The 12,500-nt window shown below is 35.0% G+C and overlaps 1 protein-coding gene across 9 annotated transcripts in view; it reads right to left on the bottom strand.

Moving 5' to 3' along the window:
- The window catches only part of FOXP2 (forkhead box P2), a 368,419-nt gene that overhangs the window by 49,183 nt on the left and 306,736 nt on the right, over nucleotides 1–12,500 (bottom strand). For 8 of the 9 annotated variants that reach the window (XM_014963970.1, XM_014963961.1, XM_014963968.1 and 5 more), the window contains 3 exons: nucleotides 12,050–12,215; nucleotides 5,435–5,648; nucleotides 3,676–3,780 (listed from right to left, as the gene is read on the bottom strand). In XM_014963970.1, coding sequence (XP_014819456.1) covers nucleotides 3,676–3,780; nucleotides 5,435–5,648; nucleotides 12,050–12,215 — 485 coding nt within the window. The remainder of the gene's footprint in view (nucleotides 1–3,675; nucleotides 3,781–5,434; nucleotides 5,649–12,049; nucleotides 12,216–12,500) is intronic. The other variant, XM_014963967.1, reaches the window with a different exon arrangement.

Below are 12,500 nucleotides of genomic sequence, written 5' to 3'. Positions count from 1 at the left end.
TTAGCTGTCACTATTCATTTAGCTGATTATGTCAGATGCCTTAGTTTTGAGAGATGGTGGCACTGTCACCAAAAGAAACAACATTCTGACAAGTTCAAAGAAGATTCTTGAGGTCATAATTTTACAGTCACACCACCTAGTCAAAGACACACAAAAAATGGACAATGCACACTAAATAAGAAAGAACATAATGCTGTATTTCACTTTGCAGCTGAATGAGGGGAAAAAAATCCACAGCAAGTTTTATACAGCACTAATGCTACTTCATTAAGTTAATTTCTTTTTATGGTTTTATTTTTGTCATCCTGACTGTGATGATTGGTCACTATTCTTTGTAGACTTTTAAACGTGCTCTCTTGCCCCAGAAATAAACACAATTTGTTGGAAAGCTGGCCTATCTTCTCTAGCATGATTTTTTTTTTCCCTTCTCTCTGTAGATGAAAACATTACGTCTCTTTGTACTGTAGCTTGTGTTATGTTTGCTGCTGTCTGCTGTATGCAGGTTAAAGAACACTTCTCTGCTGGCTGCAATGTTTTATCGTAAGCCTTTTGGTTTAAGCTCTAAAAGTCAAACCCTTCCTACCCAAACTGACTTAGGAACAATGGAATGATAATTAATTCTGCAGACAAAATAAAATGAAGTTTTGTCATATGTTATTGCACTCTGGCATTTTAAAAAAATATCACAAAAAACTACTTTTAAATGCTTTTAGTGATCTATTGGATTCCTCACTTAGAGACCAGCAAAATGGTTAGCTTCTGTCAGCACCTGTTTCACACCAAATTCTGGATTTTCATAAACATTTTTGGCACTCTCTTAATTGTTTTAGTGCCTGGCATTTTGTTTAAATCTTGTTATCTTCTTTCTAGTTATGTCACAACTTTTTCTGATCTGTCTTTCCATTTTGAAGTTTTTCTTAAGCCAAAAGCCGTTATTTTTACTGTACAGTCAAAACTGATCTGGTGTGCATGAGCAGCTGTAATCTAACACCATTTTGTCAAGACAGAAAATTGCTCCATAAAATATAAACTGTGGGTTTGCGTCTAGAGTGGAAGAATATAAAAGAAAAGATACAGGATTAGGTTTTCCAATATATACAGAAATGTATTATGGAGAAGATCAGCTATACTTTCTTGAAATCAATGCATATGTTTCCAAATATGAATCTAGTCCACAGCAAAGTGTAACTTCTTTAGCTATTCAGAATTTCTCAAAAGAATTCTAGATAATTGGATCTAGATAAAAGGGTCCTCACATTATCTTAAAAATAAAAATCTTTCATACTGGATAAACAAAAATGAAGGTGAAAATAGCTTTTGTGGCTATAGTCATTTATTGCAAGTTATTCGTCACTTCACCCTAAATCCTTTCCATTATTAGGAAAGTGAAGCAAAGCCACTGTTTTCTGTCTTAATCCTCCTTCTCAGATGCTCTGCACAGTATTTTTTTTTTTAAATCAAACTGTTAGGTAAACCATTTTCTGAGCATCAGAAGTTGGAGCTCGCTTCGTAAACCAGGCACTCTTCAAAGTTGTCATAAGCATATTACAGAAATACACACTACTAGACTGGGGTAGTGTACCTTATTAATATTTCATTTTGGTACAATATACTTGCATTAACTCTCTTAACACAGGTATCATATTGTTTCAAGTCAGAGAACCTAAAACATCGTAACAAAGATTAGACTAAGAGCAAAGCCTTGAAAACTACAGACATTAGTCCTGTCATCCCCTATAAAGTTAATGGGTTGGAAAAATGGTCAATCTTTGGACTAAAAGTTGATATTTAATTGAAAGAAAATGTTTTTTAATTGTAATGGGGATTTTGCATTAGTGTGAACATGAAAAGGTACTAAAGAATCTAATGCAAGGTTATGTATTGATTTCCATCTTTATGCTAGTGTAAAATGAAGGAATATTTCTATTTCATAAACAACCTCACCTATTCAGCACCATTTGTTTTAAGGGCATAGAAGACAGAATTGAATGAAAAGAAGAAATAATAAAATATTCTCAAACATTTTTTGCTGGTGCATAGGACAAAAGCCATGACACTGCCATAAACCTTGACTGACTCTGCACCAGAATTATCAAGATGTTATATGTCGCTTTTACATTTTGCAGGGTTATTTGGTTCAGAAAAGCAAAAGCATCTGTAAACTTAGCACTACACTGCCTTAATCAAAATGGTTTTAGTGATCATGGATTATAACGAGAGACCTGACATAATGGATGTGCAAAGTCTGCCCACAGAATTAGCATCACTATAGCCTAGAAGGATGGATGTATTTAGAAAATGGAGTTTTTCTTGAAAAGGACAATGCTTGAGTTCAATGAAATTAAATTCTTAGTATTAATAATACTTAGAACACTACGTTGTGTTTGGGGGATTTCATTTTCCTTTTAATACAAACTTATGTAAATAAGGTTCTTTTAAGTCCTATACAGTTTTCTCCAATACTAAGCTATGATTTTGACATTCCACTTAATGCACTTGTAAACAAAAATTTATCACAAGTGATACTTATCTAAGATTTGCGAGTTAGTATAAGTTACTTCATTTAAAACTGAAAGACAGCATGAAAGATGGAAAAAGCATTGCAAATACTTTATGGAAAGTACTGCCATAATTCTATTATAAAAGTTACTGCAATACTGAGTACTTATGGTCTGTTGTTAAGGTGCTTCTGTTATATACCCTGTAGTCTACCATTTGTAAACACATCTTTTTGATGTTTCTGCCAACATCCTGGCAACAAAGCAGTGCAATTTCAAATGAGCTAATTAACTTAATTGTTGATGAAGCATGAAACAGTTCATTCACCCTGTTAGCTGCACCATGACAACATAAGAGTCTCAGCCCCTGAAGTTACTCATCTATATAAGCCTATCTGTAGCTTTCCATTAAGATCTATTGCATGCCAAAATGAGTACGGCTCTTCTGACAAAGACCAGTCCATAATGTACATAGGTAGAAAATCAGTGCTGTTGTTGAAATTTCAAATGAACACGGAACATTAGTAACTACTTTCAAAAAAAACAACATGCAGAAACCAATTGTAGTTTGAAGCTGCAGATGAAAAGCAAAAGCTGTGTCACCTATTTTCTAAATGTCCTCTTTTCAACAATAGCTGGCAAAACCAAATACTAGAATTGAAAACTTTTGACATCACTGTTCAGTTCTGAAAGGTGCAAACCCACCTGTTTGCAGTGCTTTTTTTTTTTCTGTGTATCCTCTGCACATGCAAGAGTAAAAGCTAAAATAAATTAGCAAGTGAAATTTAAATGGTCACACTTAGTCCTTTGTGCTTTTTAATTTATACTATACACATTAATTCCCACTACACACAAACTGTCAGAATTTAAAACGTGCTTTTTCATACTCCTACTATCCAATATACAATCTAAAGCATCTCTTCAAATTTTCTGAGGCTCCATTTCAGTAAAGGATAATAAGAGGATTAAACACTGTGCTATTGAAAGGCCTGCAAAAGTGTTCGACATGAAAGAAAGGATAACAGTTTGACCCTCTGCAGATAGCCTCGATTATCCAGTTTCTTGGAATACACAAAAAAAAAAATCTCTGACATGATGTACAGTAAAACTTTGTTTGTCATCTTTCTCTTTCTCTCACCTTAAACAGCCCTGCACCAACAAATAAAAATCCACCTACTTTAAAAATTGTCCAAAATCTTCACAAACGCTTTCACAGCCAGGCCATTTGCAAACTCCATGACCATAGAGAGTATGGGAGGCCCCAGTCTCCTCATGTGACGAGCTGCAGCAAAAGAATAAGGCATCAGATTCATCTCAAAAGCCATAATCGTTGGAGGCTGCTAGTGCCTGTCAGGTTACGATCAGTGACAAACAGGTCAAAACAGGTCAATTTAGCTCAGAGCAGTCAGAAAAATTTAATCGTTCTATTGAATAGTTCAACTGCCAAGGCTAGATGATGTTCCAATTAGAGAAGAAATAGAGCCAAAGATGACTGTTAATAAAGGATGAAAAAATAAGATGACTGTATAATACCATATGCTAATTCTGCCATATGACCTTGGTGTAACATTTACCTATAAATAAAAAATATACCCAGAAGTGATCAATTCTGAGAAGAAATATTGAAGACGGGCAGTCAGATTTTATTAATATTGTGAATGTTACTACAAAATATTTGGATTTTCTGCTTAAATGTGTATAAAAATAAAGTTGCTTCCATTAATAAATATTTTTTTGTTCACAAGTGTTGCTTCCATTAGCTACTTGGCTTCATAAAAAAACCCAGCTCTATTCTGGTGGTTTTGTGGGGTTTTTTTGGAACCTCCGCAATGGTTACAGTTATCAAAGAAATGGACAGTTATCCTAGAAAATCCTAGAAATCCAGGGGACTGTCCCATGGAGGTAGGTGTCAGCTATACGTCCTGAAGCAAAGAACCATTCTCTGAGACAGAAACACAAAAGTAATAATAACTAGAAGTACCGCTATATTCAGAGAAGTTCATTTTTTGAATAGTACAAAATAAAGATAGAAAAATGTTCTCACAGTCACATGAGGACCAGAGACACTTAAATTATAGTCTTCTATTATAAATATTAAAATAATTACATGGAATATTTATTTGAAGATACAGTTATTTAAAATTTAGGTTATGTACATACAAACTAAATTTCATCTTATATTGAGATCATCTACATCTGACTATACTAAAATATTTACTAATAAGTGCTACAGATGCTATGTGCTCTTGCATGCATTTAATTCATTACTTGAAAATAAGAAACAGTGAAGAATATCCATCAATGTGTCCGAAAAATGATTTTAACTTCATCCTTATGGTTGAATTCCACTGCATTACACCAACGCCACTGAAAATTTGTATGAAAGGTGCCAACGGTTTTACTGTGATGCATGTAAGAAGGAAAATTCAGTGGTTTTCTTCATAAGAGATACACAATATGAGAACTGCTTTAATGTACTAATTTTTAAAGCACTTTTTACATGAGATCTTTGCACTGAATTACAGCTTTGACAACTAGGATATATGTACAAATGTATGTAAGGGCATGACTGCCAGATGTGTTAATTCAAATATGAATGAAACTACACACCCACAAAAGTGCCCACAATTCTGCATTTACACCTCTAAACCAGCGCACAAACATCTCTATTCAGATATTTCCATGTTTTACCAAAACTAACATAAAATCATGTGTTGTAAAACCGCAGGCAGGTAATTGTCATCACATCTGCAAAATTAGACATCATTATTGAAAATGATGCCCCACTGATAAACAATTCTGAAAAATCAGCTCTCCACAATCTCTTAAGTAACCAGTATTAAGTCTTATTTTGTGATTGGAAATATGTGACATATGATGTTAAACAACAACTTTACGTCAAAAGATAAGCACAGTGGAAATCTTGTGAGAATTACCTGTCTCGCCTTGCATTTAGAACTGAAGACTGTCCATTCACTATGGAATGATGAGTTATTGGTGGTGATGCTTTGGAAGTGGTGGAGGAGGTAGTAGAGGAGGAATTGTTAGTAGTGAGGTCTAGCCCTCCATGTTTAATGCCATTGTCTTCCATACTGTGAACTCCAGTCACTTCTTTCCATAACTGCTGAATCTCAGCAGGACTTAAGCCAGCTATAAAATGAAAAAGAGCCCCACTAATATAACAAAATAAAGAGTTTCATATAATGAGCTCAGCGTTATTAATGGATTAATGCCAACAACAAAGCTGATGCTGTTTTTCCAGCACAATCAATGTGTAGTAAAACATAAATTCATTTTTCTTCTCTCAGAATCCAGGTAATCTAACTGTCTTCTCTTGTGTTATAAACAGTCAATTAGAAATCACCAATTTTAATAATATTATACTCCTTATGAAAACGTAGCTTAAGGGTCAATGAGTGAAAGCTACAAAGAACTTGCAAGTACTTCTTGAAAAGAAAAAAAGGCCCAACCCTAAATACACTTCTGGATAAGATTTTTGTTGTCTGCCTAATCAATTTCTTGACATGGGAACATAACTCAGTGCATCCACAGTTAACTCAGGTTTTATAATTCTTCTTAATCAAACATGTAATGGAAAATAGAAAAACATATTACACTAAGGATACAAACATTGATATTCTCTTTACACTTTACAAGAGCAGGGAGTTGGGGAAGAAGACTGGAGGGAGAAAAATCAGAAGACAAAAATGAAATCAGTGAGATCATAAGAGGTTTAACACTTGAGTAGAATGCATCTGACTTTAATTAATGACACCCACATATTCATTAGCCCTGTGTAATATTTACAAAAATTGTTCTGTTAAAAATTGTGTCCTAAGAGGCAAAACCAAAGCAACTATTTGGAAGAACAAAACCACTACAGCACAGAGCTAGATACTGGTGATAGCTTAAGCTCTTCAGTACCATTCAGAGGCACCAGACAAATAGAAAACCAACAAAACTGGCCCATTCACAACTCCCTTTGCACAGAGGAAATTACATGTAGCACAGCCCATCAAATTCCTCCACTATTTTTCTGTCCAGTCCTACTGTGGAAAACAAATTGGAGGGTTTGGCTAGGAGAAGGAGACTCTGTCTCACCAGCCTCCTGGGGTGACGGGCAGCCGTACAAAATTTGAAAAGCTTCTCAAACTTCTCTGCTATATGCATAGTACTATTCTGGAGTCCAGCCACCAGATCTTTGCAGATAGAGCTTAAATTTGCTCTCTACTCTACTTTTAGCCTGGAAACTTGTAGTTTCCAGGATTCATCCTTGGCCACAAATAGCAATGTCTTGTAGAATGTATTTATACATCTGTGTTAGGGTTGTCTGGCTCAGCTGGGCACTTTGCACAAAGTCATGGAAACTTCCATTGCAATATGCTTCTGCCTGAAGTAGAGACTCTCAAAACACAGGCAAGAGAAGAGCCATGAGCATTCTCTTATTGTGCCACCGAACACACAGATAAATTCAGATTTTGAAAGATGAAGAGTTCATCAGAAATGTATACACCTTCTGTCACTGCCAGTCTTCTAAAGGTTGACCTCCCTCTTTTGAAGAACGCTAAATTAAATGTAGAAAGGACTGAGAAGCCCAGAGCGCTTCTTGTGAAAGATCTGGTTTCATGGCCAGTTTTTTCAGCCTGACATGGTTTGGGCCAGAGGGATCTTAAAATGTAATTCTGACCTTTCTATCTTGTCTCAAAAAATTAGGCAAGGCATGCTCATGGTATCTAGATCTACTGGAATGTAAAACTTTCAAAATGCTGATGTTGTCTGAATTAAAATTTTGGTCTTTTCATTTTATGAAAGAGCTCAAATTTATTGTCCTCCAGAAAACGATTAAAATGTATTTATGAGTTCAACCTTTTCATTGAGGATAGTTTTTTTTGTAAACAAGTTACATTAGACAGACACAAAGATTGTTTTTCACTGTTTGGCAAATCTCTTTATTAGATAATGTTTTACTTTGAAGACACAGGAACTCAGACTACTAAAAGAGATTCAACAAAAAATTATGAAAAAGCACAGTAAGTTCCTTAATACTTCTCAATAGGCATCTCACCATGAAGTATACAAAGCTATTAAAAAATAGACTAGTAGTGATTTACAGAAATAATAATTTCTGGAGGTAGTGTGGAAACAAATTGGTTGGAAGGTATTATTATTATTTTTTTAAATTATGAAAGGAGCTCATTTTTAGACTACTATTTTCTGTCCTGCTTCTCTACCTTAGCTACCAACACCCATTGGCAAACTCATTTAATGACAAAGTGAAAAAGAGTTGATTGGAATGTAAGTCTTAAAAATGGAGTTTGTATCACATTTGTACAGCAAAAAGCTAGATTTTAAGGAAGCAAGCAAAGAAGTCAGACTGTAATTTACTGCATTAGAGAGATGGGTAACGGGAGTGATGGTAATACTAGTTGTAATTGTTTAATGAAGGTAAGTAATTACTGGCATGTTCATGAGGTATGTTCCAGCAACACTGCAAATAACCCATTTTAGTGTGGTAAATAATAGTTACCCGTAAATGTAATCAGAAATCAAAATGAAAAGTAATGTATTCATTTAGGCGGCATGATATACAGAGTACATTATTTACTTCAAAGTCTTCCCTTCCTCCTGCTGTTGAACAAAATAAACTAATTTTGCATTGAAAAAAATAAAAAACCGAGGATAAACCCATCTGTTTAAATAATCAGAGGGCAAACGTATCATTGTGTCTTGCAGGGAGAAAAATTTCATCAGAGATCATCAAACTTTGGGCCCTGGGGGAGGTGGGTGAGAGCCGCCCCAGAAGCTGGGTGAAGGAAAAAGGGCTGGGAGCAGCTGGAGCAACGACCATTCCCATGGGCAGGGGTCTCCTGCCCCTCATGGCAACTGCTGGGCAGCCCCCTCCTCTGTGGGAAGGCACGGATGGAGCTGTGTCTCCAGGCTGCCTAGCTCACCTAGAGATTTTTTTTTTTTTTAAATCAGAAAGAAATTTCTCTCTGGGCTCAGGCTGGTTAATTTTATCACTTCTTCAGAGCACTCTGAAAGGCTGCCTTTTAGGATAAAAGGATTAAGGGCAGACACTTAAAAAGTATAAAGTTAATAAGCGGATTTGTAATTAATTGTAAATTATGGCAATTTTGTAGTTTCTGTGTCTAAAAAAGTCCAACTCCCATTTTACAAGAGACCCATAAAATGGCTGACGGATATTTTAGTCTGAATGTAAAAGCAGGGTAAGTTTTAACATTTCATAGGTTGTGATAACCCTCAAAATACCCTCTCCACACTACATTAAAGGAGAAAGGATCAGGAAAAGGATCCAGAGTGGTATAAAAATTAGTAACTGTAAAGAAAAGGGCAGAAACTGATTTGCTATGCAGTTTACTAGCACCAAGAATTTTGGGATTTTGAGGTTAGCTTTATAACACTTTTCACCACTATCTACTCTATTTTTGTATTTCAATAATAACTTAATAAAGCTACTACTTATAAAACCCATCCATGCATCTTTTTTTTTTTTATTTTCCTACATGTCCTGATCAAAACTTAGGGGTTTGGGTTTGTTTGTTGGTTGGTTTTGGTTTTTTTAATTTTTGTTGTCTTTTACAGTCCTTTGTCTCTACCTAGCATCAATGCAGCATTACATAGAAGTAACTCACAGTGAGCCACTAGGTTTGGATATGGCATAGTGAAGATCTTGACACAAAATAAATGCTAAAACACCTCTTGTATCTTATTTGCTATACCTGACCACCAAGGAAATGTGGTAAACACTCCTGTCTTTTGAAGGCAGCATGTATACTCGGAGCAAGTACTATTTATATACACAAACCTCACAGCTGCACTTGGAAGTTAGGTCTTTTCCTATTAAGAAATGCAAAACCCATGCTCTTTCTGTCACTAATAATTTGTGGTTTAAAGGACTCTTTATGACCAATAACTTATGAACATGAATCCCCCTGTGATTCTCTCATTGTTCTAGTCATCCATGTAACTCAGCAATCTAAATAGATGCATATAAAAATATCTGTGTTACACAGACGTAAATCCTTCTGTGTGACCATATTATACATTTTGCCACACAGTGGAAGGAGAAAAACCTCCTTTTACCACATCCAGTGTGTATTACCTTAAATTCTGAAAGTCTAATTTAATACTTCCACAGAAAATCTCAGTAATAAAATTTGCTAAATTTTATAAAACAGAGGAATTTTGATCCTCTTACTTTTATGCAAACTCCAATGCAAGGACATCTATGTTAAATCTAGTAAGTACTACTTGGATTTGTAAATATTGGATATATTTGCATGTATTTGGATGTGTAAATTTAAGATTTACGAGAAAGCCAGATCTGAAGCCTATTAACCTTCATTACATTATTATGAACTGGACAGGATGCTGTACCTTCCTATGAAAGACACAATGTGCTGTAAGAAGCCCACAGAAAGAACTCTGAGCCTGTCACAACTCTGCATTTAGTTCTCTCTTTGTTTTAGCACCTTGCTGGAAAGACTGTCCTTCTCACCCTCATCACTAATTTCATCTTGCCTGACACAGAGTGAGTGGCTTTCCTGGAGATGCAGAGAGGTTTTCCAGGAGAGGCTTTCTTGTGGTTTTAAGTTTGCATATCACATAAGGCTATGAAAAATTGAGGTCCTATAAATTTACCTGTTTATCTAAAGGAATCCTACATACATAGTAGAACTACGAGAGAAAAATAGAATAATTAAATACTTGATTGGAATTAATTATAGTGAAAAAAATATCAAGGCAGAAGCAAACAAGAAATCAATTTACTTTAAAAAGAGTAATCCAGATATATTTTAACTGTATTTATTTTATTTCTCTGGAATCAAGCATTTTTGTCATGACTTCAGTTATGCATAAGTCTTTTACTCAAAAAGAAAGTTCTTAAAAAGAACTGGTTACTTGTTCACCTAAAAATGTATTAAAAATTATATTTTTTTCTGTGTTTTTCTGCTAGAAGTGGATGAATGAGTGTTGCATTAAACTAATGAATATCAATGCAATTGGGTAGGAGTGCTGAGGGAAATCTACAGGGATTGCTTAATGTGAGATAAAACCTGAGGAATTCCTCTTGCAACAGATGGCACAAGAGGAGGTTGCAGAAGGTAAAGCTGTTCAGAGGGAGGATGTGTTTCAATTGTTTTTTTACATTCTGGCCCAATGTGATTCTGTTCAAAAGGAAACCAGCATCACCAGTTTCATGTGTCCAAATTCATGAATCAGCTTGCCTCCCCACTGCCATTCTCAAATACTAATATTTAGTGTGATAGCTTACTTTGGACTCTTTTTGTTGTTGTAATTTTTATGACTTTAGATATGCTTGTGTCATAGCTTTACCACACAACACAATGTATGGAATTTACATATTTGTTTGGAATCTCTCCAAGGGCTCAGATTTCTTGTAGGTAAGTCTTTCTTACACTTTTTTCCTCTCTTTTTTTCGTCTCTACACTGTTGTCTATATACTGTGTATAACTGCTTTTACTCATCTAATTTCTGAAGCTGCAATTTCATAATAGTTATCCGGTTGAGGAACCAGATACATGCGTAAAGACCAATTAAAAGTAATGTTAGCTGTCATGAACACAGTCTAAACAACGCTCATTGCAGGACTGGACCGTCAGAGATCAGAGTATTGTGTAATTTTTATGACAGACATTTAGCTCACCTCTCTATGGTAACACAAACATAAACACATACCTCACAGGTTATAGACAGAGTCCTCAAGATGGGAAGTCTTTGGCCTTATCTTAAAATGTAAGCAGCATTTATCTCCAAGTTAATTTACTTTTCAAAAGTGCATGCCCTATTTTCTTTCAACCATGAATGGCTTTGTCTGAAGTGGTAGAGTTTGAGCTCATTTTCAGCATTGAGAAATCCTGATCAAAGTGACAAAGGGAATTTTTTTTTTTTCCAGAAAGTTTTCACTGTTATTTGTCAGTCATAATTCATTACTATTGGAATCACCACCTTCAAAACTTGTTGTTATATTTAACATATTTAATACAAAGGAACAGCAATGAAAATTAATCTTAAGCTTTGTCCCTAAATTCACATGTCATAAATTGAAGATTCAAAGTGCTTTTCAATGCCAATTACTTTCTTTTCTTAAAAAAATATAAAATATATGACTTTTGGAATGGCTTTAACATCACTGTCGGATATATTTTATAGCTGTCCACTTATATTAAATGAAATGATAACATTTCCACTAAACCAGATTTCAATAATTCCTCAGAGAAAAGCAATGGTGCTTGAATTGTCTTGGTATCAGAAATTGTTTTCAGCACATAACACTAATAAATATGCATATTATATCCAAAAAAAACACTCAAAAGCTGCTTTCTTCCATAAAAATATGCTGTAAAATTTATCAGCCTTAACAAAAAATTGGTAAAACGAGTAATAAAGTTCTAATAATAGAGTATATTTAAGTGTCATAACAGGAAACTGCTGAAGTTCAGATGCAAATGGAATGGTTAAAAAAGTTGTGCATTAGAAATTAGCCCAATCATATATTACTCGAATACCTTGTGGCAGAGACTGGACAGGAAGAGCAGACTGGCCAGGTGGGATGGAAATGAGTCCCTGACGCTGAAGGTTCAGCAGATGTTGCTGCTGCTGAAGTTGTTGCATCTGGAGGAGCTGCTGCTGGAAGACAAGCTGCTGGGCTGCCAACTGCTGCTGCTGCTGCTGCTACAAAGAGAAAAGGGAAAAAAGAAAAAGCAAATGCAGTAAAGAGTAAAGTGTGCAGGGAAGGCTAGTAAGCCAAAAACATAAAATCAACTTCTTTCCCTTTAATCTCAGTTATTAAATAATAATGCTATTTGTAGAATACTCAGGCAGTGAAAGCGTTTGAAATTTTCTATTATATTCATTCAAGCTATTAGGTGTTAGGGAAAATGGCAAGATACACTTAACGACACACTAAAGAAAAGGGTCAAGAGAAAGTATATAATAGCTGTTTCAAAAAAAAAAAAG

The sequence above is a fragment of the Calidris pugnax genome, unplaced genomic scaffold (genome assembly GCF_001431845.1).
Source record: "Calidris pugnax isolate Ruff unplaced genomic scaffold, ASM143184v1 scaffold44, whole genome shotgun sequence".
Taxonomy (NCBI): Eukaryota; Metazoa; Chordata; class Aves; order Charadriiformes; family Scolopacidae; genus Calidris; species Calidris pugnax.
The sequence above is the reverse complement of the archived record's forward strand: the minus strand, read 5'-3'. Positions and strand labels throughout refer to the sequence as shown.